This window comes from Pieris napi, chromosome 22 (genome assembly GCF_905475465.1).
Source record: "Pieris napi chromosome 22, ilPieNapi1.2, whole genome shotgun sequence".
NCBI classification, from domain to species: domain Eukaryota; kingdom Metazoa; phylum Arthropoda; class Insecta; order Lepidoptera; family Pieridae; genus Pieris; species Pieris napi.
In genome coordinates, this window is record NC_062255.1 from 7,694,256 (window position 1) to 7,721,060 (window position 26,805).

The following is a 26,805-nucleotide window of genomic DNA, read 5'->3' on the forward strand; positions in this document are numbered from 1 at the left end:
TTAACAATATAAACGGTTCCTAGCTGGGAAATTTTTGATGTATTTTGTCTCTTTAGAAATAAAAAATATATCTACTATCGTCAAAATATATTCATGTAACTAAAAATTTAATTCGAGAAAAAGCAGCATTCGCGTCTAAGAGATGTCCAAAAATATTTTTCTATCTATATTCTCTCTCTCTATTTTTATATCTATTCTATATTAATAACTTACGGGTAAAGTTGCGGAAACCAATGCCGCTGCCTTCGTAGGCCAAAGCAGAGCGGGGGCAGCGCGTACGGCCACGCGCGCCGTGTCGCCCGCACGCCCGTAAGACACGCGTACGCTCGATACTCCTCGCGACTTCCACCAACATTCTAATACGCAACAGGCGCCTTCTGGAAAAAAAAAACAAAATTCAGTTTAAAGAATGTCAAGGAACAACGATTAAATAACAATTCCATGGAGATTTTTCGACGACTCGTTTTGGCTATACATTTATTTTAATAAAATTTTGTTTATTTATGAATTTACATTTGGTTTATATATATTCGCAAATCGCTCGACTTCTTCGAAACAAGAAGTGCCATCGGGATTTAAGTGCCGTATATCGCGGGCTACTTGATTGGAAGTTGCATGAATCTGTTTAGCTCTGCGCCTGATTTGTAAGTTTTCACATTATTTTTACACATTTATAACTGTTTTATTGTCTCCGGCTTTGTGTGATTAAAATATTTCAATTATATAACACTTAAACATAATACCTTCTTATTTGAGTTAAGACTACATATTAAACGAGTATATATTTAGATCTAACATTAGTAGGATAATGAATGTACAACACAAAGCAAATTTGAGTCTTAATAGGTAAAATTTAGAGTCGAGAATAATTTGTCTTACCCTCTGGCTTCATCCAAGACACCGCTGTTACATTGAAAGGCTCCGGGCCCTCAACCAAAGACACTGCGAATGCACTGCAATCGCATCTGTAAACACACCCAAAAGTGTTTTTTATTATATTACCTGATAAGTTATTATTCATAACCCTTATACCAATCAAATACATCAGATAATATATAAAGAATTTTATCTCTTTACAAAAATTTAATTTAACAGAATTTTTACACTGCCCTCGCGAACATCGTTTCGCCTTTATGTGATTTTTTTAATTAGCCTACCGTTTTAGTAGCTACACACCAACATATGGAACATTTTGCTATGCCCCATAGAGACTGTTCGCTTTTTATGAATAAAAACGTAAGTACTAAATAAAAGTAAATTTTTCATTTTTTTTGGAGGGAATTCCATAAAAACCAAGGCAAGGCATAAATAAAATAAAGAATTACTCTAATTGGTCTATCTTCGAGCTTTACGCTTAGCAAAATATTTTGCGATTCATTTTTTATTTATATTTAGAATCAAAACTCACATATCACCTCGGTACCGATAGTTATCACTGACAAAAATTATATAAAAAAATTGAACTAACTTTAAATACTTAAGATACTTTTAAAACTACTGAACCATTTCGATGAAACTTAGACTTTCCACAAGTTCAATAGGATTTGATTTAAATTATGTATTGACGAACTTTAGCATATTCTGATATTATGAAATACAATACAAACTGAATACCCTTTTTTTGAAGGCAGTCAAAAATTACCAAAAATGGCTATGCCGTATCTGTTAACGAACTTACATGTGAAAATTATAAAGTTCCCCCGTAGAAGGATAAGTAGCGGTTAATGCGATGTGAAGATAATGCGGTTTGCCAACACGCGCGTGACCCGAGCTTGATACTTGTACTAACTCTGGTACTGCTGACCACACTCTGAAAACGTCGAAGTATACACGTTATTTTTATATTTTAAAATGCCCATTCTACCCGGCGAGAGCGAACCCGAAGCATTGGAACTACCCAATTTTTTTATTTTTTTTTAATTGGACATTTCACACCAATTGACCTAGTCCCATGCTAAGCTGGTGAAGCTTGTGTTATGGGTACTAAGCAACGGATATACATACATATTATAGATAGATAAACATATAAATACATATTTAAACACCCAAGACCTAAGGACAACACCAAATGCTCATCACATTTATGTTTGTCTCAGCCGGGGATCGAACCCGGGACCCATGGATTCGCAGTCAGGGGTACTAACCACTAGACCAATGAGCCTTCCAAGTACTTCTGGTGTGGGGTCATATACCCCTGCTACTTTCGGGGGCAAGGAAAGCGCAAATGAGTTACCGCGAATACAAAAAGTGTACTCGGTTCGAAAAATAGATTCTACCGGGGAAATTTTCAATTTTAAAAACATGACCCAATTAGAAAATGTACATAACAGCCCCAGGTGGAATAGAACTGTCTAATTAAGATAACACATTTCATCCAAACTAACTTAGTTGGTACCATATCGATTCAATACGTTTAAATTATATGGCAGTCATATATCGTGCTGAGTCTAGATTCTGAATTTTTCCCAAAGCAATAAAGACTTGTATTATGGGCTCCGAATTCCTAAGAAAATCTTAATGATTACTTGTGATATAAAAAAAAGTGTGTGTGTACAAAGTACACATGTCAGAAGTGAAAATTCTGTGGCAAACTAATCTTTAAATGTTTTTCATATTTATACAAATCTAAAAGTTTAGATTTCCGATACTTAGAGGGACGGAAAAAGGATAATAAATAAAAAAGATGGCGCCTAACCGAAAAATGTGACGGTAAATTTTTTTCCAACGCCGATAAAGAAGTTTCACTTCAAATCTTCTAGTTCCAGATATTATTTATAAATATATTACCTGCCGCTAGCTCGTATGTAAGAATATTGTGTCAAATGCACGCCAACATTAAGCTGTCCCACTCCATTAACTGTCAATAATCCATTGTTAGAAAGGGATAAAGCACTCTGGTCTTTTTCTCCCTCTGACCAAGAGACAGACTCATTCCCACCACCACGATGCTTCAGTTGAATATCCCTGAAAAAAAAAAGTGAATACAAAAATGGTCTATGCACAATATTTACTGGGTGATTTATCAAAAAATACACTGGAAGTATATCTTTAAGAAGAAAGTGTTTCAGGAGAGTATTATAAATACACAACCCTATATACAATGATATTGTTTTAATATAACCAATACTTTTACTAAGTATGGAACAGTTTAAAATCCATGTAACGTCCCTCGTATTAACGACAAAGCCCCCTAAGCGTCGAAATCACTCGGCTTGGGTTTGTTTAGCTTGTCTTTCATACAATTATACACTCTACATAGCATTACACCCAGCCTTAATAACGATAGCAATACTAAAAAGTACTTTTTAAGTTGCCGAAATTAGTTAAAACTGCGGAGCTGTGTACGTTGTTCTGTGGCTTTATTGTCCTAGCGAGAAATAAACTCGACTTTCAGTACTCATCATATCATACATACCGAACTTTTCAAGAAATCTGTTCTTTTTCTTAAAAATTCCGCTTGCTTGCATGTGCTTTATCACGAAAATGCCTCAATATCGCAAGATATAAATTAAATAAGTAAAAAAAATAACCTAACTACACATACAGTACCATAGTCTGAAATATACTTTTTTTTTCTAATACAGATTTTTCTTTTTATTTATGGTAGGGGAGCCCGATGCTAAATGGGGATTTACTCGAGCGTCGTAGAGACCTATTGGGATGCAAAGCTTAGATAATAAGAAGAAAAAAATGTTATATGATATATACCTTTTCATTGGTGGGGGAAGCGGCTATAGATTGTTAAATATGTAAAAAAAAACTGTTGCATGGACATCCTCGAGCGCGTCAGATATTGATAGCATCAATGCCCTACGTATTTTTAATAATGTACGTATGTTAATCTGATCGTTTGCATGATGCGGGTGGTTGTATTTAAGGGTTGAAAATGAAAAAAAAATAAAAATTATCGAGCGCGTCAGATTTTCTAAGGGAGTGTTAAGTGCACCAAAAAAAAGCTCTCATTCACTAATCTGACGATTTCGATGGGACGCAAACCCACGGCCATGTTCATACTTTGCAAAAAAAAAATCGCAATTTTGAAATACTCAAGCGCGTCAGATTAAGATATATGTGGTTCATCTTTATGTTCTAAACGTACTGTCTCATAATCTGACGATTATCTAGAGGGATTCGCCTGATCTGACAAATTTTTTTTAGAAAAAACGGTTCACCTAAAGGGCCATCCCTGCAACTTCCCGCTAATTCCATTCCTGGGCGCTTAAAATTGATATTTTGAGCTCGCTGAGTTCAAAGAAATAACATTTCTATGCATTTGAGCTCTCCCAGCTCGAAAGTCTGATAGAAGTTTCATAGAACACTATTTTTGGAATATTCAAACCGCAATAACTTTTGAATGGATCAAGCAATTTTCACGCGGTTGGTGGCATTCGACGCAGTTTTATCATCCTCATAATTTTTTTGCAATTTTAATTGATCGGACCACAAATTTCGGAGTAATCCCGTAAAAACACTTTTTCGGGTTTCTTTCGTTCACGATATCTCTCGAACGAATCAACCGCTTTTGACCAGCTTGGTGGCGATCGACGTGGTTTTTCAAGCTCAAAGGCGGATTAGTTTTTGAAGTAGATCGATAAAGAAACCACTTTTAAAAAAAAATGTCTTATTTTTTTAAGATTTTTCAAAATTACTCAAAATCTATCGGTCCGAATCGGTTCAAATTCACAGGAAATGTAATTTTGAGGGAAATATTTAGAACGCCGTTTAGTAGATTCCGATCGGTTTAAGGAAATGTAGGCATCACGCAGCTGCACGCATTTAACTTTATCGACGAATTTTTGTTATTTCGGCTTGCGGAAATCGTCAGATTATATATTTTTCATTATTCTTGAATTATTTCCTTCAAAATAAAAAAAAAATTAGCTACGCTCGAGAATGTCGAGATGACGTTTTTTCTTTACAACTTTGTTGCCCTCCCCTTTTTTTCCGTCACTCTCAAATTGTCAGATTAGTGGAATATACACTTTTTAGGATGTAATTAACTCACCCTACCTTAATCTGACGCGCTCGGGAATTTCTGATGGTCAATTTTTTTTTACTAATCTGATCCTATCTCCTTCACGGGCGGCCTTATATATGGGCCTCATATTTTGTGGAGGTACTTAACCGGGTACAAGGTATCCCCCTATATATTAATCTGCCGCGCTTTAGTAAATCCCGAAATCCCCTCTTGGGCTCCCCTACCATTAACAGTAACTCTTTGTAACGTCGAAATAGGCACATTCCCTTGAGTGTCGTTATATAGAGATTACACTTAATATATTTCATTTCTATAAAATTAACTTACTGAATAGAATCAGTCCAGGCAACAAACAATTCTGGTGGCACTATTTGTAAGGGGCGAACTGCGACAGCTGATGCTTGGCCTTCCACCTGTAATAGTTTTTTATTCCATAAACAAGTCTTAATCCAATTTTAAGATATTTAATTTACATTGTAGATTTGATTTCCTGGTAAATATTATTTAGGCATTCTAAGGTTGCAATGAGAATGAAAAAATTGAAAATAGTAGAAATATGTGCCTTTTTGTTACGATGTTATCCATCCCCATAGTGACACTTTAAACAAAAAGAATTACCTTGCATAAAGTAGAATAAAATCTTGCTCAAACTTACCGGTTTTGACAATCCTCTTCCAGCAACAGAAAACAATTTGGCAGACACCATAAACCTGCCAGGCTTTAAAGCGATTGCATCAGTTATCGTACCATTTTCAGTAGACCTCAATAAATCTACATCGGCTGCACCATCAACTGTCAGTCTAATCAAAATATCCTGTCCCGCAGTTATAGCATGTCCATTTGAATCATAGAGAATACAGTGAATAACGAATTCTTCTCCTTGTATAATTAAATTTGCTGGCCGAATATTAACTTTGATACTATGAGGTTCGGTAACAGTTAACAATGCAGTCGTAACTTCAGTCGACCCAGACATTAGGAAAATTGGTGTAGTTCCTAACTCTGTAGCTCTGACAAGACTTATGGAGTCTTCAAGATATGCAATGGATGATTCTGATATTGTCATAGTATACAAAGTCTCAGCAACATCTTGAACAGTTAGACGACCAGCTCTGGCTCTGACAACTCTGAAAATTAATTTAAGTTTTGTATCTCCTTCACAATTTAATAATTTCTACCTTATCTCTGTTCCTCCCTGATGTAACATAGATTTCTTTATCCTACACATAAATATATAATAATAAACTCTTTTCATATTTAAAGAAAACATTTTTTTAACGGATTGAAGCTATGTATTATTACAAGTTTATAATAATACATAGCTTCAATCCTGTAAAAAGTGTTTTCTTTAAATGAGTTAAAGTTATGTTAATAACAGACAATACTCTTTTCATATTATAAATTACTATATTCACCTAAACTGTTGTAGGCAACTTCAAGTATAAGATTTGATCTAATGAGAAGATAAAGCAATGTAACTTGTGAATTTAGACATACTTTTAATAATCATCCACTTTGTCCAAACATTATTAGTATATAGGATACTTTAAATTAGTACCTGTATTTTAATGCATCACCAGGAGCTACATAGGCTGTTGCAGGAGTAAGTACAACACTAGCCACAACCTGTAAATTAAATATTGTACAAATGTCATCAAGACAGACTGTTACTCTTGCATCTCCCATTGCTTGACCGTAGAGTAAAACTGAGTAGCCTTGTAAGCTTTTAGATTCCAGCTCTGTTACACCTTTTGGTGCTTCATAATCTGTGTCACTCCATCTAACAAGCCTAAAATATAAAAATAATATTATTTTGAAAGTTTAGACATTTACAATAGGTTATACTAATTTTTACTTATTAAATTGAATATAATTTATAAATACACTAAAAGAATAGTATTGTATTTTACCTTACTAAAGGTTCATCTCCATAGGTACTGCCAACATTTTCCACTGTCCATGTTATTCTGATTCCTTCTAATGTTGAAAACTTATTGCCTAAAATGAAATAATGCTTACATATTAGTAATCCATTTATACAAATATTACATTTATCTTTTTATTATTAAAAAACGAATACAATAGTATGAAATTTATGAATAACTTAATATGAAAAAACTTATATATGTAAAACCTACCAGAATCATCATAAGCAACAACTTCAAATGCCTCAGGTGCCTCTTCCAAATATAATTTCCAGGTTGTACTCATCACTTTAAGTGATGTTATTTTGTCAATATCAACATCACCTCGTAATATCTACAACAGAAAATACTTAGAACTTACAGTTCAGACGTGATAATAAAATTCGCGCCAAAATGTTTAGGACAGTTTACCTCGCCGGTTGCCACTTCCTCAGCTAAAATTATGACTGAACCAGGAGGCACGCAGGTCTTAGATACAGATACTCGGGCACTGCGGGAGCAGTGACCCCAAGCATCGTCGTATAAAGCTTCTAAATCAATGATGTCGTCGCGTGACAAACTCCTAGAATTAAACAATTGTAACTTTCTGCATGTTGAACTAACTTAAAAGGCAGACACAATTTAAGTATAGTTTACTTACCAAGTGTAGCACCCTCCTTCTATTATTTCAAAGGTAAAATGAACCAAATGATCCTCAAACCATGGTAGTAACACTCGTGGAGTGTTTATTTTAGCACTTCTACAAACAAATGCACTAGCAATTATAATAAGTAAAAACGAAAAAGTCTTTAATTGAATATCCATGTTTTACACCATGGGTTACATGTGGATATTAGATAATATTACTGTAGTTAAATACAATAACAAAATTATAAACTTGCGATAACCTCAAACAAATTAAGCCGATAGATTTGAAACTTGAAGTTTGAATGAAATATCAACTATCAAGTCAGTGATCAGTCAGATTACAATTTATTTTCCTTGACAGTTGTTAGTACGAGATCCCGCTGCAGGATTGGTGCGCTCATCGACTATTTGTTTAAAACCAAATTTTTATGTTTATTTATAATTAAGAGAATATATATGTACTAGGGTGCCTATCAAAATTTGGCCGCAATTATTTTTAATTAAATTATTTTTAATTGATTTTTGGTAAAAAATTTCGTTCATTTATTATTTAAATAAAATAACGTCTACATCACGGTAATTAATATGAAGATTCTAAAAAATCACGGGTGCCGTTGCGCATCTGGCCGCACCTCTTTGCAGCCAGGTGTAAACAGGTATGATTTCGATAAATTTATACGTTTATAACCTATTTTTATTAATTATATGTCAAATTGAAGCTAATTTTTTTCTATTAATTATCATATAAAGTTGCTTAGTTAAATCTGGCCGCAAATAAGGGCTACTGGCTGTTAAAGATAATAAATATTTAAGGTAGAGTGAAAGAGAGTTAGCGCGTAACATCATTTGTCAGACGAGGACAGCGATTGTCGGCTAAGCGACGCTTTTAAGCCATTGCGCATGCGTCGAATGTCAGTGTTCTCAAACTGAATACAGTAGAAGCTCGTTAAGTCGAACCTCGATAAGTCAAAAACCTCCAAATCTCGAAAAAATGTTTTGTTCCCTTCCCTTAAAACACCAAAACCTCCATTACTTGAAATCTTGACCCTCTGTTAATCGAAATAATCACCGAGTCCCTACAAGCCATTTTGGTACATATTTTTTGGCGTCTCCCTTGATGTTCGACTTATAGAGGTTCTACTGATGATAGATGCAACATTTTTATTCTAACATAAAAAAACACGCTGTTTTGGAGTTCGTAATAAACAACGTTTTATATTTACATTGTTATTTTATTTGTGCATCTAAAAATTATTATATTAATTAATGTAAAATAAAATTGATAAAGATGAAGTCGTGTTTTTTGTGTAACGAATGTACTCGACTTTAATAATGTATCATTCCAAAAGTGCTCGCTAATGTTATTGTTTCGTCGTAAAAAAAAATATAAACTTCAAAATTTATTATCATTTTAAAAAACTATTTAATATCATTAATATCTAATAGAGATATAATATTTAAGTTTGAATCATTCAAATAATTTGTAATTGGATTATTGCTTCATCAAAATGTTCAACAAATTGCTAACTAGACCGTCGATATTATATCAAATCAATATTAATTTTTTGTTGCAATTTTTAAATTTGTCATTTTGAAAAAAATTACATATTTTTTATAAGTCGTCTCTATTACTCCCCGGTGGTTGAGCACTCTAACGTTCGACGCATGCGCAATGGCTTAAAAGCGTCGCTTAGCCGACAATCGCTGTCCTCGTCTGACAAATGATGTTACGCGCTAACTCTCTTTCACTCTACCTTAAATATTTATTATCTTTAACAGCCAGTAGCCCTTATTTGCGGCCAGATTTAATTAAGCAACTTTATATGATAATTAATAGAAAAAAATTAGCTTCAATTTGACATATAATTAATAAAAATAGGTTATAAACGTATAAATTTATCGAAATCATACCTGTTTACACCTGGCTGCAAAGAGGTGCGGCCAGATGCGCAACGGCACCCGTGATTTTTTAGAATCTTCATATTAATTACCGTGATGTAGACGTTATTTTATTTAAATAATAAATGAACGAAATTTTTTACCAAAAATCAATTAAAAATAATTTAATTAAAAATAATTGCGGCCAAATTTTGATAGGCACCCTAGTACATATATATTCTCTTAATTATAAATAAACATAAAAATTTGGTTTTAAACAAATAGTCGATGAGCGCACCAATCCTGCAGCGGGATCTTAGACCATGTGTTCATTCCCGTTCTATCCCACAAATTTGACAATTCTGGTGAATTATCAAATGAATGTGTCAAAGTCAAAGATTCAGTAGTCAAAGTTTTCAAAATACAAATGGCTGAACAGTGTTTGTCTTATTATGAAAATCTATTTACGCGATTTTTGTGTTACTTCAACCAAAATGTGTGCAATATTAATAAATAAACCACTAACGTAATAAATTTCATGAAAAACTATTTACTGCAATACGTGCGTAATTTATTGAAAATGTCTGTTGAAAGGGCTACAGGTAAAGAGATCGATAAAATCAAACGTCGCCAAAAAAATGACGATATTATTGCAACAGGATTATTAAATGCTGGTGAGGATACAGTACGTTTTGCGAAAATGGATATTTTAAATGACAAGACGGGTAAGCCGACTGAATTACAACTTCAAGCAACTTCCCATCTGATATCTAGCACAACAAGTAGTTTGGCTGATACTCCTGGTGATTCCGGGGTGCAATGTTTGGATAGTGATGCTTCGGAAGCGACGAGTCAGGCTCTTATGTCTCATAGCCTAATCGGGACAGAGGAACTAACGTGTGACAGTATATATGATGCAGCCCCGTCAGGGTCACAGGATATGATTAAAAGTACGAGTAGTAGTATAATGACTCGAAGTGATATCGATAATCAAAACAGTGGGGCAAATGACGATATTGTACCAGAACTCCTTGTTGAAACTAATAAAAAACCCTGCTATGAAAATCTACCAGATGTTGTACTTAAGGCTTTAGAAAGTGAAAAAGTTTCAACTGAAGAAGTAAAAAAATCTGCTCTCAGAACAAGTGAACCAAAAAAATCTCAATCAGAAGATATTGTGTACAGAAGAAGGTGTAGGAAAAAGTCACAAAGTGGCCCTAGTTCCCAAAAGAAAAGGGTGTCCTTCCATGAAGACATTCTGAATAATACTAAAACTGATAATATACATATTGAACGTGGATTTGTTTCATATGGCCCTGATAGTGCATACTGTGATAGATTTAGGCAAAGGAATAATGTGAGTGATAGGTTCTCTTGGGCATCTGGTGACAGGGCTCCAAAATATGCTGCAGATGTTGCACAACAAACTATGTCGGACATCCTCACATATGGAGATAGTAAACATGACCGCAGTGGCATTTTTGAATACTGCCAAGACTTTCGAAAGAGCAACCAAGAAAACAACAATACAGATAATAATAACAAGGACAAGGACAACAATAATGAAACTAGGCCAAATGGAAAGTTATATGGCTGTGATTCAAATAGTTCAGACTCCAATTTTAGCTGTGATTCTGAATCCTCAAGCAGTGAATCTTCATCTTCAAACTCCAACAAAACAGAAACCCCAGTCAGTAATAGGAAATGTGAAAAAACACAAAAATCATACTCTTGTGATGAATTTGAAAATAATGCTCATGTAGCTTTCATGAGAAAAACTTATTTCTCTGAAGCTGATATTGACCAATCTCATGATTGCAGAAAGAAACCTTTAGAGGTACCGCAGAGCCCCATCAATGTAAAATCAGTTCTTAAAAAGAAAAGATACATCACAACTAATGTTGTTGAAGAAACAAAGGGAAACAATAAAGTATTGAATCTATTGGATACTAATAACATCATTGATTCATTAAAAAATTTCTATAAAAATTTTAACTTTAATTTTGCACCTGAAAGTGGATTACCGGAAAATAGTTTTGAATTAAACAATGTCATTGAAGCTCTACCGTGTGATGTTAACCAAAATAGAAAGCTTTCAAAAAGTCTAGACTCTGGATTTCAAATTGACGATGAAGATGATTTTGTAGAAATAAACTTGAATTCACAGTCATCTGATGTAGAGAAACATAAAGATATAGCAACACCAAAAAATCCTGTCCGCAATGAAAGAACTCCGGAGGGATCTCCAAGGCACAAACTTACTTTAAATATGCAGGCTCAAAATGATAAAAAATCCTTGACTGATATTCTACCTCCACTAAGCAAGTATGTTGTGAACTGTGAAAGTACCGTTTATGAACATAAAGGAGTATCATATAGCTATGTACATGATACATTCCAAACTGCCTTTGAAGCCCCAAAGGAAACCTTTGTACCAATACCAGAATCTACTCCAGTAAAGGAATTAATTTCGAGCTCAAGCAAATCAGATTTTAATCAAAGAGATGGTGACAACTCAAGTAGGGCATCAACACCCAAACGTCAATACAATAAAAATGTTCTAGACGAGACAGAGCAAAAGAATGGTGTTTCGAAACACTTGTCATCGCCAAAAAAGCAAAATGTTAACAGGTACAGTCGTAAATCGGCCTCAACCTTACAGAAAAGTGACGAAACCCAACAACTCATTAACGATAATGGCTCTAACACGGATAATTCAACCTTGAAGGGCGCGGATGACTTCAATGACGAATTTTTCGACAGTCCAAGTCAAAAGTTACAGACTAACAAGTCCGCATTACTAAACAGATACTTGAAAAATGTTTGCCAAAAAAAAGACCTTGAATTGAAGATACGTAATAATAAATTCTATCAGACGAAGCTTAGGCTTGAAAAGCATTTCCCATGTATAGTGTATCCGTCGAGGATGGTATCGGAAACGTTCCGTGCGTCCGCCGAGCGGATGTCCCGTCTTATAGACAAGGAGGTGATTGAAAACAAAAGGCTTTCTGTGCGACTGCTCACGGCCGACGAGCCTTCATACTTCGACAGCTTCGAAGACAACGTTGCCATTGAATGCAATGAGAAACTAAGGTTGCAAATTTTCTCGCATCCCAATGAAACCTTGAATAGGGTAAGATTACAAAACTTATTTTCCAATTTACGCAATTATTTATTGATTCATTATATCTAGTATTTGGCTTCGATCGCAAATATATTAAAAAGATATGCTATTCACAATCATGCTGCATTCAAAAACAAAACTCTGAATATATATCCTAAAACTAAAAAATGTGTAACGCAAATAGTCTATAAATTTTTACTCACTTTGAACTATGACCAAACGGAACATCTGCTAGATGTATTAAAATAATTTCCACATATCATGGTCTCAAGCGTATGCCTGATACCAACCCAAACACATCCTCCCAAATACTTACTCTCACACACACTCACTCTCTCTCACACACCCGCTCACTCTCACACACACTCACAACACACACACATACACCCATACAACTCTGTTTCTGTAGGGTTTTAGTTGATCGTTTTGATTAGTTATTTGTTTTTCTTTAGAAACTTTAAATTTTGTTACCTACTCATATATGTACTTTTTTTGTTATGACTGACTCAGTATGACTTTGCTGTGGAATGGAAGCCTGGTTATCCATGTCACAGGTTCTTACCTAGCTTGGAAACCAGTCTCCCAAACCCTTCTTAATTGTAATCGTACTGTTTGTTTCAAATGTAATATAGAAGAAAATAAAATTATTATTATTATCCATCCCTTTTTAAATGACGATGATTCTCAGTCAGTACAGTTTTCATATTTCTTTAGATGATGAGAGTGCAATCACCGTACAACATGGACGACGGATCTTGGACTCCTCTACTAGTATTCATAACGGACTATGCACTGTATGTAGCGAGCGTTAATCCCGGCGGAACTGAATACGATATGATATGCAGATTACCTCATAACGAGTTAGATGCAATAGCGGTAAGTCTTAGCGTAAGATATTATTTAAATTTTTAATACTTTGTATTCAACAAGCATCGATTACATAATAGGAATAATAGCTTTATGTGTTACGTAGGCTTATACATATAGATTACAAAAGACTGTGTAATATTTATTTTATAATATAACTTCCGCAAGCAGATTATCCCGCGATTATTTTGGCGAAATTTTTTGCATACAAAAACAATAAATTTACATAAAACAATAATCATATAACTAAATCTTCCTCAGGTTAAAACTAAAACTGTTGTTATATAAATAAACAGGTAATATATTTATGGACTTTTTTTTTATGGCCCTGGCACGGTTTATGCATTAGCCAGCGTCAAGTATATAAGATTTTTATAATTCGTGCTTTTTGCCTTAGAAATTCGACCATGTCTTCCATGTACGGTTTAGGCACTCGCCCGGTACCGCACAACCCTCCCAAAGGCCGAGAACAAATTTAAATTAAATTAAAACTTGCCTTCGAACCGGGAATCGAACCCGGTACCCCTCACCTAGCTGCCACTTAATAAGACCGCTAGGCTATGAGGTCCCCATTTATGGATGTGTAGTTTAATTAGAAGAACATTTTACTAAAATTAATAGAAAAGTAGCCATCTTGAAAGGTAGTGTTGCCAACTTAATTTTTATTACATTGTCTACAGACTATATACAACTAAAACTTAAATCAACTGCGTATCTTATACCATATATCTCGATTTGAATTAGAAAGTAGGTCATAATCATATTGTCTAATATAATTGCGGAAAGTAAAGTAAAAGTCTGTAAAATTCCTATAATTGTCGTTTTTATCGTTATTGTTTTAAAATACCACGTTATCGAAAGGGTAAGGGTAATGTCAATGCACTTCTAGTCGATAAAAAATATGAAAAACAACTTTATGAGTGCAAAATGTATTGAGGTTAAATATTAGTATTGGATATTGAATAAGTGGTCACATAATAAACCAATTAAGGTGTAACATTATATTTTCTACATAGTTATGGTAGAGTGCCTCTAGGCACACTCTTAGTGATTTTTAAAGAATGATTTGACTGATTTCAAAATATTTTTTAATTGATAGTTTTACCCGGTTAAAAGGCATATGTTTAATAAATAACTTTTGAGTACTAGTGTACTAACTAGAGAGATATATAGACTATGTTCTTAAGGTAAACGAATTTTTGAAATTCGTGCCGTCGTTTTTGAGTTTAGTGGTTGCAAAGATACAAAACTTTCTTATTTATAATATTAGTAGATATAGCTAATATAATATAACTAATTATAGATATTTAACTATAATTTCGTGCTAAGCATTGATAATTAAAAATAAATAACTTGTAAGCATCTCTCATTAAAATACGTAGTCCCGTAGCTATTTCGACAGCTTCCAAGATAACTTATCTTAGCGGGATTGATGACTAGCTGATCCGGCAAACGTCGTTTTGCCATGTATATCAATTATAAAAAAAATAGGCGTTGATCGTAGAGGGGTGAAAATTAGAAAAAATAAAAAAAATTTAGGGGTGGACTACCCTTAACATTTAGGGGGATGAAAAATATATGTCCGATTCTCAGACATACCTAATATGCACACAAAATTTCATGAGAATCGGTCAAGAGGTCGGAGAAGCCGTTTCGGAGGAGTTTAACTACAAACACACGCTCAGAATTTGAATATTAGATTTTAGTATTAACTTTTAATGCATATTTATGAAAAATTCCAACTCAAGAAGCATGATCACGTGTCTCTTAAGGTTGACTTCCGTCAAAAATGAATTGAATTTTGACATACGGGTCTCATAGTTCGCACTAAGTCTCGTTTCTGAATCTCATTTATAAAAAGATAATATTAAAAAATACTGTAAAACTATACAACTAACTAGGTCTATTTCTATAGGAAAACATCACAATTGAAACTATGTTTCGCTCCTTATTCAATAGGTGACAAATGCATAAAATAACTATTTTAATATGTACTAAGCAAGCTGTTAACCATAGCGGTTGGTTTACTTGGCCATTGGCTTAATTACCTATATTTCCACGCTTCAAATGAAATCAAACATGCATTAATCTACATATTCATTGCCTCATTAACCGTAATAGAATCTGATACCTCGATATAATCTAATCAAATAGTTTTCCACTCCGTTTTTCAAATACTGTGACGGTTAAGGCTAGTTCAAGGTTTCTTTGGTTTTTGTGGTATGGCGGCGTCCATAAATTACGTGAGGTGTTTAAGGGGGGTCGAGTCAAATCTCATTTAATCTTACGTTGGAGAGAGGGGGGGTCTGGGCAAATATCACGCAATTTTTTTTCTATTTGAAAAAAAAATTGGAAAACGGTTGACCCTAAAGGCCATCTCTGCAACTACCCGCTAACTCCATACCTAAACGCTCAACATTTCACTTATTTTGTTTTAGTCGTAAATAAAAGCACGAAGCAATTTTTTTCTTTTTTCAATAACAATCCAACGCGTTTACGTAAGAAATTCACATTTTGAAAAATCTCACGTGAGATTGGATGATGAGAAGGGGGTTGAATAAAATCTCACGACATCTCACCAGGGGGGGCGGGAGGTACAGAAAATTTAAAAAAACACCTTACGTAATTTATGGACGCCCCTTATTTTGTGAAAATTTGTGTCTTTTGAGATCCATAGAAAAGGCCATAGACACTTATTTTAGTGGCTGCGTTGCCGGCCTATGAGGTAGGACTAAGTTCTTTTAAATAATTGGAGGTCGTATCTCTCACACTTTGCAAAACTTAAACTTAAATTACATCGTGGAATAATTTTACATTAAGAAATCATTCTATTCACGTTCTTAATGTTTAATGAACTTTATTTCTCATTACAAAAAATATATTTTTATTTACATGAGAAACTTATTATAATATACGAGTGAGATACGCGTCGCCATCAGCTATCCCAAATTAATTATTAATAATCTATTAAGCTCATTATAATATGTATATTTAATGCCCTTTTGAATTGATTAAACACGCTAATATTACGAATTTTCGAGGGTAATTGATTAAATGCACACCCTCATACTCAATAGACCTCTTTAAATAATTTGTGTTCTACCTAAGTATGGCTAACGCAAAAGAGAGTAAAATAACACAAAGGACCATATATTAGCGATTTTGCATTCCAAGGGTGACCCTTGCCAAATATAGGACTATTAGACGGGAGGTTTTGGCAAAATGCCATTATTGTTTGAAATTGTAAACTGTTAAATCTATTGATTTTTCTTTAGTTGTTCGGTACGCGTTAATTTTGTATATTCCATGTAGAAAGTTCTTAATTTTTCTGTCTATATTAACGCTCGTAAAGAAAACTTAATGATTCATGTGCACTTTTATTATTATTATTTAAATGTATCTTTTATTAGTTTAGTTTGTTTTTTTTTTGTTCCTGTTTAGTTTCTTTTTCTTTACAACTATATGTAACACATGTATTTTTGCACTTTTTGCTTACCTTATGTAATTTAATAATTTTTTTTTTCTTTTCTCACAGTGGTTGCCTGGAAGAGATCGCTCGAAAGCGATAAGGCCGCCAGTTGCCTTTCCTTTACTTGTAATGTTGTTAAATTTTTATATCATACAGCAACAAAGTGTAAATCTTTATATATATAATTCTTCTGTGAGTGTGTATGTCACTGAACTTCTCTCAAACGACTGGACCGATTTTGACGAAATTTTTGGTGTGTGTTCAAGGGGATCTGGGAATGGTTTAGATTCACAAATCAGCCCGCCAGGTGGCGCTGCAGTCGGTACTTTCATACTTTGCTTTACTAATTGCTTGAAATATCATGCAGGACAACGTCTGTCGGATCCGCTAGTATTTAAATAAATAAATAAATAAACACTGTGAGGAAACATGTCTTTTCAACCCAAAAATTAACGTCGTTCGTGAGTCATGAGTTTTTCATCTACTTGAATTATCAATGGAACACGCAGAAATGTAGTAGCTCGAGCTCTATTAGGGGTTGGATTTAATACATAAAACGTTTTAGCTTAAATGTACGCACAAACAGATCATTAAAAGAGATAATTTTGTCAAAGGATTTTCGTGAATGGTCGTGTATCTTACAGTCTTTGATAGCTTTAATTACAAATATATAGAATGCTGGTTCAATATTAAAAACTTTGCTCATAAAATATTGACTTCGAGCTAAAGATTTATTGAAGTTTTACTTCTTTTGGCGCGTTAGGGAAAAATGATGAGAGTAAATTTTACGATGTGCGCGCCAACAAAAAACCGACACCCTGAAGTTAGCTATAGTCAACATTTTAGTATTTTTGAAGTTATACTTTCTTCGCGTTAGGGAATTTTTAGTTTTTTCTACATAATTTGAAAAGATTTTTATCTTGTTTCGCCTAAGAAGAATAACTTCGAACGCGTGTACATAAGTATACACACGTTTTCTTACACACGGAACTTAAATGATAAAAGAATCAAAGAGGCGATCTTCTGTTGTTATTATGAAACATTTGGATTTATCACACATCGCGACGGAAGCACGCAAGTGCGATTTATGAATTCTGAATAAGTAGTGAGTCATTCAGGACCTAGGGCTTACACAATACGGGAATTTAAAAGCATATAAAGATTGTTTGATACCTTTATATTCTTAAATCAAATTCCCTTTGCTTATAAAGTCCTTTCGAAAGCTTCAAGGATTCACCCATAATAGTAAAAAGCCTCAAATTATAGAATCGCGTCAAACAAGCAAACATGACAAAATATTCCTTTCATTTGAGGCTTATACTAATTGGTGTATTATAAATATTTATTAATAGTACATACTTAGTCAGTGCTTGCATTGGTATTATCTGCGACGTTTAATGGTATATAGATATGGTGTACTTACTCCCGGTTTATGTACCTAATATATAAAATTCTCGTGTCGCGGTGTTTGTGGTTAAACTCCTCCGAAACGACTTGACCGATTCTCATGAAATTTTGTGTGCATATTGGGTATAACTGAGAATCGGACAACATCTATTTTTCGTCCCCCTAAATGTTAAGGGTAGTCCACCCCTATTTTTTTTTTATTTTTTTTTATGATACAGCATTAAAAAATACATACAACCCCTAATTTTCACCCCTCTACGATCAACCCCTATTTTTATTATAAATGATAAACATGGCAAAACGACGTTTGCCGGATCAGCTAGTATAATATATTCTTATATATAACCCTATTATATTATAAAAGTCGACGGCGTTCGTCAGGCACACCTTGCCTATTAGAAAATGATCACGAAACAGAAATATAAATCTGAGGCCCAGAACTAAAAGGTTGTAGTAACATGTTTATGTGGTATTCATATTATCCGAAGAAGCTATTCGAAAAGTATTCTTTCATGAGAAATATTACGCGGACATTGACGTATACACGGACAAACAACCGGGTACAATGATCGTACCTACTGGCTATTTCATATCGAGTTGGTTCGTTTTATATTTCCTACGGCTGTACTCGACAGTTTTAGGTCAAGAAAGTTATATCCTGACGTTATTTTAAATGGAAATATTATTTTGGAATTAAGCCAAGATATTGTTTCGGCTAATTTTAATGAGATATTTAGATAACGAAGCAGTTATAATTGTTATGGATTTAATCGGCCGATATATGTCAAATTAACGACAATGATTAAGGTGGTAAAGTAAACGTAAATTAATTGTAGCATTTTATAATCATTCAATCCTAAAATGTATATAATGTTCTTAGACCTATTCTGTGACAATAGGTGGGCTGAAAAGTACATAGGCTAACATAGATTTTTTTACATAGAATTTGATTGGTTGTTTAATATAGTTAGTTACCTTCGAGAGCGATACATCATACAACGACTATAACGCATCTTCTAAGGCAGTTTTTGCCGCGCACCACCACTATGTGGAACCAGCTGCCCTCTGAAGTATTTCCGAACCAATTCGACTTAGGGTCCTTCAAGAAAAGAGCGTACCAATTCTTGAAAGGCCGGCAACGCACTTGCGAGCCTTCTAGCATTGTGAGTGTCCATGGGCGGCGGGCGTTTGCCTCCTATTACATTAAAAAACGGGCATAAAAATGTTCTATACCATTTTTATAGTACAATTTGTCTTTATCCACAAAATAGGCTTCAGTTTCGGCGATCAGCGCAAAATTTTTCGAACCAACAAACGAATTCAAGTTTTTTCATCTATATCTTCATTGATTCATTTGAGTTTCACAAAATTCAATTCATATTGTCTAATGTATAGTAAAATCTTCCAGGTGGGTCCGGAAGCACAATACATCCAAGTAATAGATACATCTGGCAACATCGCCTGTTCTGTGGTAACTGGTGAATCGTCTTTGGGCGCGCGGCTTGCATCCTCATTGGAGTGGAGTGCGAGGACTTCTCCATTAAGGATCTCCCGACCTCCAGCCATGTTGCCACTTCATTGTCGCCATTTAGCATCGGCTGTGACGAGACAGAGGCATGAGAAACAGGTAAGTTATCATATCTATCTATTTAGTGGTATCTCTCGATATTATTCTGTAAGATTTGTCATAACAGGTTGTATAGGTACCGTCTTAGGTCAGTTTAGTATTGTTTTGTTTAGTGAGCGTTCAAGTATTACGTAACGCAATTTTTGGAGATTATTGACCCCCCCCCCCATGAACTCGCCGTAACGTTTTTCAGTACCCAAGTACAGTACTGTATCCAAGTCTAGTAAAACGTTTCGTGACCATCTAGTGACTCTTTAGTTACTATTATGTGGTGTAAGTAGAAAATAATATTAATATATTATTATAATAATATATACTTATAACAATATATAATTATAACAATAACGCGTAATTCAATCCCCGCCCCGCATCGTAACGTTTTACAAAAGGGACCCCCCCCCTCCCAAAATCATTACGTAATACTTAAACTTAAACGCTCCCTTATTAATAAAAAATATTGGTAAATAATTTGTAAATATGTTACGTCGTGGAGCACAGAAAAACTATGCATGTCATAAGCATGCCCTAAGGCGCACCTAAACTGAAGAAACGTATTTTGATTTGATATATATGTCACCTAAGTAAGTGCATGCTCCTATTTCACCATGCCTCCTGCTGATATAGGACAAATCTTTGTTTTTATTTATATTTATTTTAATGTAATGATTGCAGCTCCTTACATTGTGTAAAACAAAAAACTTGGCGAATAAAAAGAGTGGCGAAGAGTTTATTCCCAGTTCTTGTCTTCTATTCTACGTCCTTGATTTGAGAACTGGCAGTAAATGTAAAATTAGAAGCATTTAATATGTATTTCTTTTTTGACGTTCATAAGTGTACATTGTGTTACCTATATGAATAAATGTTTTTGATTTGATTTTGATATAAAAAAAGGTAGCGGGTCCAACCGCTAGAGAACGCCAAGATTGGAAAAAATTACAGGAAGCCTATGTCGAAGGAAAATCTGTAAATAAATAAATAACCGTTTGCCGATAGATTTTACGTTTAGATCGGGACTAAATATTAAATACACTTTAGGCATATTTACTTTATATTTAGCATGTAAGCTATGGGGCAATATAAGCTTTTTATTTTATTAAATACTAATACAAAAATACAGGAGCGGAATTGTTATCTGTATTCAAACTATTATCTATAGCCGTTACAAAAAACAATTGAAAAGCTGTTAAAGTATATTTTTAATAATGAATGTTTACTACTAAAGCTAGCCGTGAATAGGTTAATGATGTATTCATTCATATGGCATCATAGTATTACCTAACACTTGTATAATACACTTATTTTCTTAGACTGCTAATGGATTTAAAGATCTCTAATGTCATGTCAGATACATTGAAATGTAACATACAAATTAAAATCTGTTCGTAAATTAATCAATAAAGCTTTTTATATATTTGACGAAAACTTCTTTTGGGATTGATTTGCTCCAGTTCAAACAATTTGTATGACTCAATACTTGGCGATGAAAAAGAGTGGCGGAAAGTTTCGTGCCAGTTCTTCTTACCCGCTCTACGCCCTTGGCTTGCGAACTGGTAGTAAATGTAAATTTACAATTAATTTAACTTCTTTTTGACGTTCATAAGTGTACTTGTTTACCTATATGAATAAAGATAATTTGAGTTTTGTCAAAGATACTTTATTTCTCAAAGAATTTACATTACATCGTATTGAAACTATTTAAAAATAATCTATATAAAATAAAAATATTAGTTGCTAAGAATATGTACAATATTTTTTTACAGGCAGGTCGCATCGATGTTACAACACGAATTGTCTACTTAGTAATAATTTCTTAGACGCTGGACCGCCATGTAGAACCTGCTGCTAACTGAACTATTTCCGAACCAATTCGACTTAGGATCCTTCAAGAAAAGAACGTACTAATTCGTACGCCGTATTATATAAAAAAATAACAATTTTCATCAATAATTAAAATATATATATTTGTTAAACTGAAGTAAAATATTGTTTAGGTGCCTCCAATCATATTCTACGGACGTGCATGTTCAGGCGATGCTGAGGACCGACTTATGGAGGCTCCTGGAGCCTTCGCCCCACCGCTCGAAGGGTATCTTATGTGCAGGACTGATAAAACCAAACGATTTGAACCCTGTTACTTCTTATTACGGTAAGCACAAAATTTCAGTTAATTGCATTGTTCAACAGGCTCTTCGTTTGATTCGACATTCATTTGCCTATTACGACAATTAATAAGGTGAAATCTCCATAATGGGGTAGTAAAGTTTGCAAAGTGATTAACGTGTATTTCCGCCGGCCAGCGGGCTCCGACTCGCCGATAAATATCATAAGGATATTTCCGGAGTAGTTGTCGCCCGGGCCTGGCAAGAAAAATCGATTGATAAAAATTCGATTTTTTATGCAGAATGTCACATCCCTACTATCTGGTATCAATAGATATATTTTAAGACGCGTGTATGTGACGCTATTTATTACCATGCCTACTAAACTGTTTATAGAAATAGCATAGCCATAGTATCAAACACACTTTGGGAGGAATTAAAGAACACTAGATCTTACTTGGGTTGAACAATTTTGTCAATTCATTAACTGTAATTCAACCACCAAACAGTACTGATACCGCGTGATTGGGCCGGCCAGCGCCATCTCGTGACGGAATAAGTAACAAAAACACACGCTATTTATTTTACGTATTAAGCCGTCAATAGCTTAGAAATACATTTGTATCCAGCCTCTCTTAATATTTCAAAAACATTCCAGAGCTGGTGTCCTTCATTGGGGTCCACATTCCCCAGACGGGTCTCCCCTGCCAAACAACATAGCCCTACGTTTAGTAGTGGGTGTAAGAAGGCATATGGATGCAACGAGAAGACCTCACTGCTTCGAGATCGCTCTCAGTGACTCGAGTAGACTTCTGTTGGCAGCACCTGATGATCCCACAGCATCATCTTGGCTCCAGTCTTTGCTCTTGCATGCTGCTCAAGTAAGTGACGTATAGTTAAAGAACGTTTTTTATTTGTTTATTATAAATTAAATTATGTATCGTATTATTTTCTGGGGTTTACTTGTATATTTCGCAAAATTTGATTAAAATTTTAAAATATCAAAAGCATGTCGATTCAAATTATGATTTTATAGTGTTATCGAACCATTTTAATTAATATTTTTGGGCATTGATACCCAAATTTGATACAGCTACAAAAAAAATAGTTTTTTGTCGGTCACAAAAGCACGAAAAGAAAGTACTTTTTTTGTATAAAGCTTGCTTTTCAAAGTTAAATGTTCTGTTGACCGCTAATAAACGAGTATATTATAATTAAATATACAAACTTAAATGATTTGGAAGGCAATAGGCGGCCTTATCGCCACCAAGCGATGTCTTTTAGGCTAGAAAAAAAGAAAAAAGGAACCATTAATGCTTGATGTTCATACAACTTTACATGGTTTCCAGTCGTTAGAAGAGAAAACAACTCCCAAGAAAGCAGTTCGTTCCGGTCCACCTCCCGCTTGTACGGTCATCGTCACGCCGTTTGAGGTCATCAGCTTAAGAGACACCCTCGATCTGGCATTTGTGGCTGGAGCAGCTGCCTATTTGAAGGATAGAGGCTCGGAAGCGTTGTTAAGAGGTACTTGAAAATTTATTTAAACGTATTTATAAGAAAATTTTGTGAAAAAATCAGTTCAATTTAAATTTTAGTCATCTGTCACTTATCATCACAACGTGTACTCATTTGTCAAAAAGAGTCGAAAGATTTTTTTTTTTAATTATAAGGTGATTACTATAAAGCTTCAATCTGACACGAGTAATAAGGATAGCACGTTCAATAGATATATATCATAAATACACTTTGTAATATTTTTGAGTACAACGCCATCTAGTTATAGAATAAGTAACTAACAACGTTTTTATGATTCATACAAAAGATCGCGCAATTGCTAACAATTTCAAATACGAAAGACTCAGAACTGTGTCTGTTTTAAGTCAAAATAAAGTGCATATGAAAATAATACAATTACATTTAAACTTACTTAGAACATACGTTATGCTTCGAGAGGATTTAAATGCAACTGACTCGCAACTGAATTACTCGACATTGTATTAAAATGGCGAAATCCTTAGAAGTGTTGGCATTGGTCGTCTCCAAATCATAGCTATCGCGCAGGCGCAATAGACTGTGCCAACATTGTGACAGCAGTTTTCGAACAAAGGAATTTTCTTTGTTTTGCCTACGAATGTTTTGGGCTGGCTGGACTATACATAGGTCCGGTCACGTGTTTAAGCTAACGCGATAATGTGATTTTTTTTATGATTTCAGAATATATCGAGGAAATGCACACTGATATTGAGATTTTGGCGTGCGGCTCAATCAAGAACTTGACAGCATTCAAGATACCCGATACAGATGAAAACTGGTGCTGCTTGGTGAGTGTGATATACTAATAAATTAACTAAGAGTAAAATCAAGAAAAAGAAGTAATAATCGTCAAATGATGTGTCAAGTAAAATGGAAAAATTTAAGTTCGAAGACCGTTTTAAGGTTTCCAAAAGTTTTCCTGATTGTGAAAAATCTTCAAACATATAATATAATAATAAAATTTCAAATATAGTACTGTAAGTTTGTTTCCTAATAAATACATTTTAATAATATACACCTTGTTCAGATTTCTTTTGAACATTTATTAACCGCTGACATCCCAAATTTATATAACTGAAGGTGAGCGATACACCGACAGTTTACGACAGTAATTTAAATATGTGTTATTCATATTTCATTCGAACCTTGACGAATTGCTGTCACGGCTCACGTGTTACAATATCTTCGAGAAAATTCCATCTTAAACTGCTGACCGTACCCGTAGAGGGCTTATTTATATATTCACTACTTATGTGAAGATTTTTAATTGGCCCATAATGTTATATATATATATATATACATCTATTTCTGTATTGTGCTGTGAATCTTCTGAATAAATAAATGTGTTACAAATGTAGTTGTAGGGTTGATAGGTTCTTAGATCTCAAATATTTAGTTGCGCTTGCTAATACATACACTACATATCGTCGCTGTAGAATGATAACCTCGTATGTCCAGATGATAAACAAACATTACAGGAAGGAGATTTTTTTTCTTCACCCAATTTGGGTAGGCAAAGGGAATTAGCCCATACAGCCAAGTCCTTAGTAGAGTTTTTTTATTGATATGAAATTTAATGAGATCAAATGAACAGAAACCTAACTCATTGAATTAAATCTGATATTGAAACAAATTAGTAGTTTCTTTTTAGAAATATTTGCATGAATCATAAAAAACTGCTGATTTTTTTGTAAAAACTTAGATTTTTTTCTTTTTAATAGACATTATTTTGACAGTTGGGAAAGAGAACGCTATACGTCCCTTTTTCAGCAACTGTATTAAAAAAATTGTTTCATTTAGTCAATGTTCGTTAAATATTACTAAGAACATAATTAAGTCCTTACTTCATGATTATACAAGTTAAATGACAATCTAAGAATAAAAAATAAATGTTTTTTTGACATACGAGTTTATCATTCTAGTGACGTTATACAATACAGATACTCCTGACAGTTGTTACGTATAACTTTAAATACCCATCTCATAGTACACTGGCTGGCTAGTTGTACATCCCTTATTATCGATGCTTGCCTTTATGAGCGAATCCGACTTGCACATTGACACTTTTTCTGTGTTTAATAACTGTGTGTACTTTTATAGGAATGGAGTGTATGCGAGGCACGCGAGCGGGGTGCGGGGCTTGCACTAGTGTTAGCGAGTAGTAACGAACTGGAGAGGCTTATAGCGGCGGTGGAAAGAGCATATTGTGATCTTACGGTAAGCTTTTTTCATTTATTTTACCATCCAACTGATGAAAATCTAATATATAAAATTCTCGTGTCACAATGTTCGTTCCCATACTCCTCCAAAACGGCTCGACCGATTCTTATGAAATTTTATGCATATTCAATAAGTCTGAGAATCGGACAACATCTATTTTTCATCTCCCTTAATGTTAAGGGTGGTCCCATTTTTTTAAATTTTTATTATCAAAAAATTAAAACTTTTTGTTTTTATTTTTTTATGATACAGCATACAAAATACATACAACCCTTAATTGTCACCCCTCTACGATCAACCCCTATTTTTTATTATAATAGATAGTTATTTTTATTGAACTAAAAAATGTTTCCTAGAAATAATATACATGACAAATCGACGTTTGCCGGGTCAGCTAGTAAAATTATAAATATATATATATATATTTTTTTTTTTAAATTATATATATTTATTCTTTTTGCAGTGTGAACCATTTCCCCTAAGCGTTGTCGAAGCCACCAAGTCGGCCTGCAGTACCGCACACTCTAAATATGAGGCTGCGTGGGCGCATATGCTTCCATCCCATCAGTAATTTAATCAAATCCGTAAAACCGACCTTAATAACATACTTAAGGGTTAGTATGAACACGTTCGTTATTACTTTCGTATTTATTATCGACTCTTCGATGAACATATATATATGCTTTTATTAAATTAATACGTTTAATTTTTCACCTATTACATTATTTTCTTTACAACCCAAACGTAAGGAAGCGAATGTTCCAGAATTGTAATATCCTTTTTACTTGAAGGACATTGTTCTGTGTTTTTAGAATACAGATAAGTTTTGTAAGTTATTAGGATCGGTCCATTAAGCGTAATCTTTGAAGAACTATATAACATACTCAATATATAGAAATCAGTACATTATAAATCTACTCGAAATTCAAATATTAGAAAACCTGACGTTATATAATCGACACTTATTAGGGAGCGTTCAAGTATTACGTTATGCAATTTTTTGAAATGATTGACCCTTCCCCCCCCCATGTAACGCGCCGTAACGTTTTTC

General features: G+C 34.0%; 2 protein-coding genes across 2 annotated transcripts in view; one reads left to right on the top strand and one right to left on the bottom strand.

Annotated features, from left to right (window-relative positions):
* The window catches only part of LOC125061004 (nuclear pore membrane glycoprotein 210), a 29,182-nt gene extending 21,346 nt beyond the window's left edge, over nucleotides 1-7,836 (bottom strand). The window contains exons 1-11 of the mRNA XM_047666139.1: nucleotides 7,544-7,836; nucleotides 7,315-7,465; nucleotides 7,117-7,237; nucleotides 6,889-6,976; nucleotides 6,537-6,767; nucleotides 5,634-6,105; nucleotides 5,306-5,391; nucleotides 2,788-2,964; nucleotides 1,679-1,810; nucleotides 880-965; nucleotides 214-377 (exon numbers count right to left, since the gene is read on the bottom strand). Of these exons, the coding sequence (XP_047522095.1) occupies nucleotides 214-377; nucleotides 880-965; nucleotides 1,679-1,810; nucleotides 2,788-2,964; nucleotides 5,306-5,391; nucleotides 5,634-6,105; nucleotides 6,537-6,767; nucleotides 6,889-6,976; nucleotides 7,117-7,237; nucleotides 7,315-7,465; nucleotides 7,544-7,707 (1,872 nt within the window). The 5' untranslated portion in view covers nucleotides 7,708-7,836. The remainder of the gene's footprint in view (nucleotides 1-213; nucleotides 378-879; nucleotides 966-1,678; nucleotides 1,811-2,787; nucleotides 2,965-5,305; nucleotides 5,392-5,633; nucleotides 6,106-6,536; nucleotides 6,768-6,888; nucleotides 6,977-7,116; nucleotides 7,238-7,314; nucleotides 7,466-7,543) is intronic.
* A 1,968-nt stretch (nucleotides 7,837-9,804) lies between these two features.
* On the top strand, nucleotides 9,805-26,778 carry LOC125060915 (putative uncharacterized protein DDB_G0277255). The gene is made up of 9 exons (XM_047666031.1): nucleotides 9,805-12,541; nucleotides 13,247-13,408; nucleotides 19,684-19,902; nucleotides 21,894-22,048; nucleotides 22,660-22,882; nucleotides 23,351-23,525; nucleotides 24,216-24,322; nucleotides 25,635-25,751; nucleotides 26,218-26,778. Exons 1-9 carry the CDS (start codon nucleotides 9,947-9,949, stop codon nucleotides 26,323-26,325), a joined length of 3,861 nt encoding a protein of 1,286 aa, XP_047521987.1. The 5' UTR covers nucleotides 9,805-9,946; the 3' UTR covers nucleotides 26,326-26,778.
* The last annotated feature ends 27 nt before the right edge of the window (nucleotides 26,779-26,805 follow it).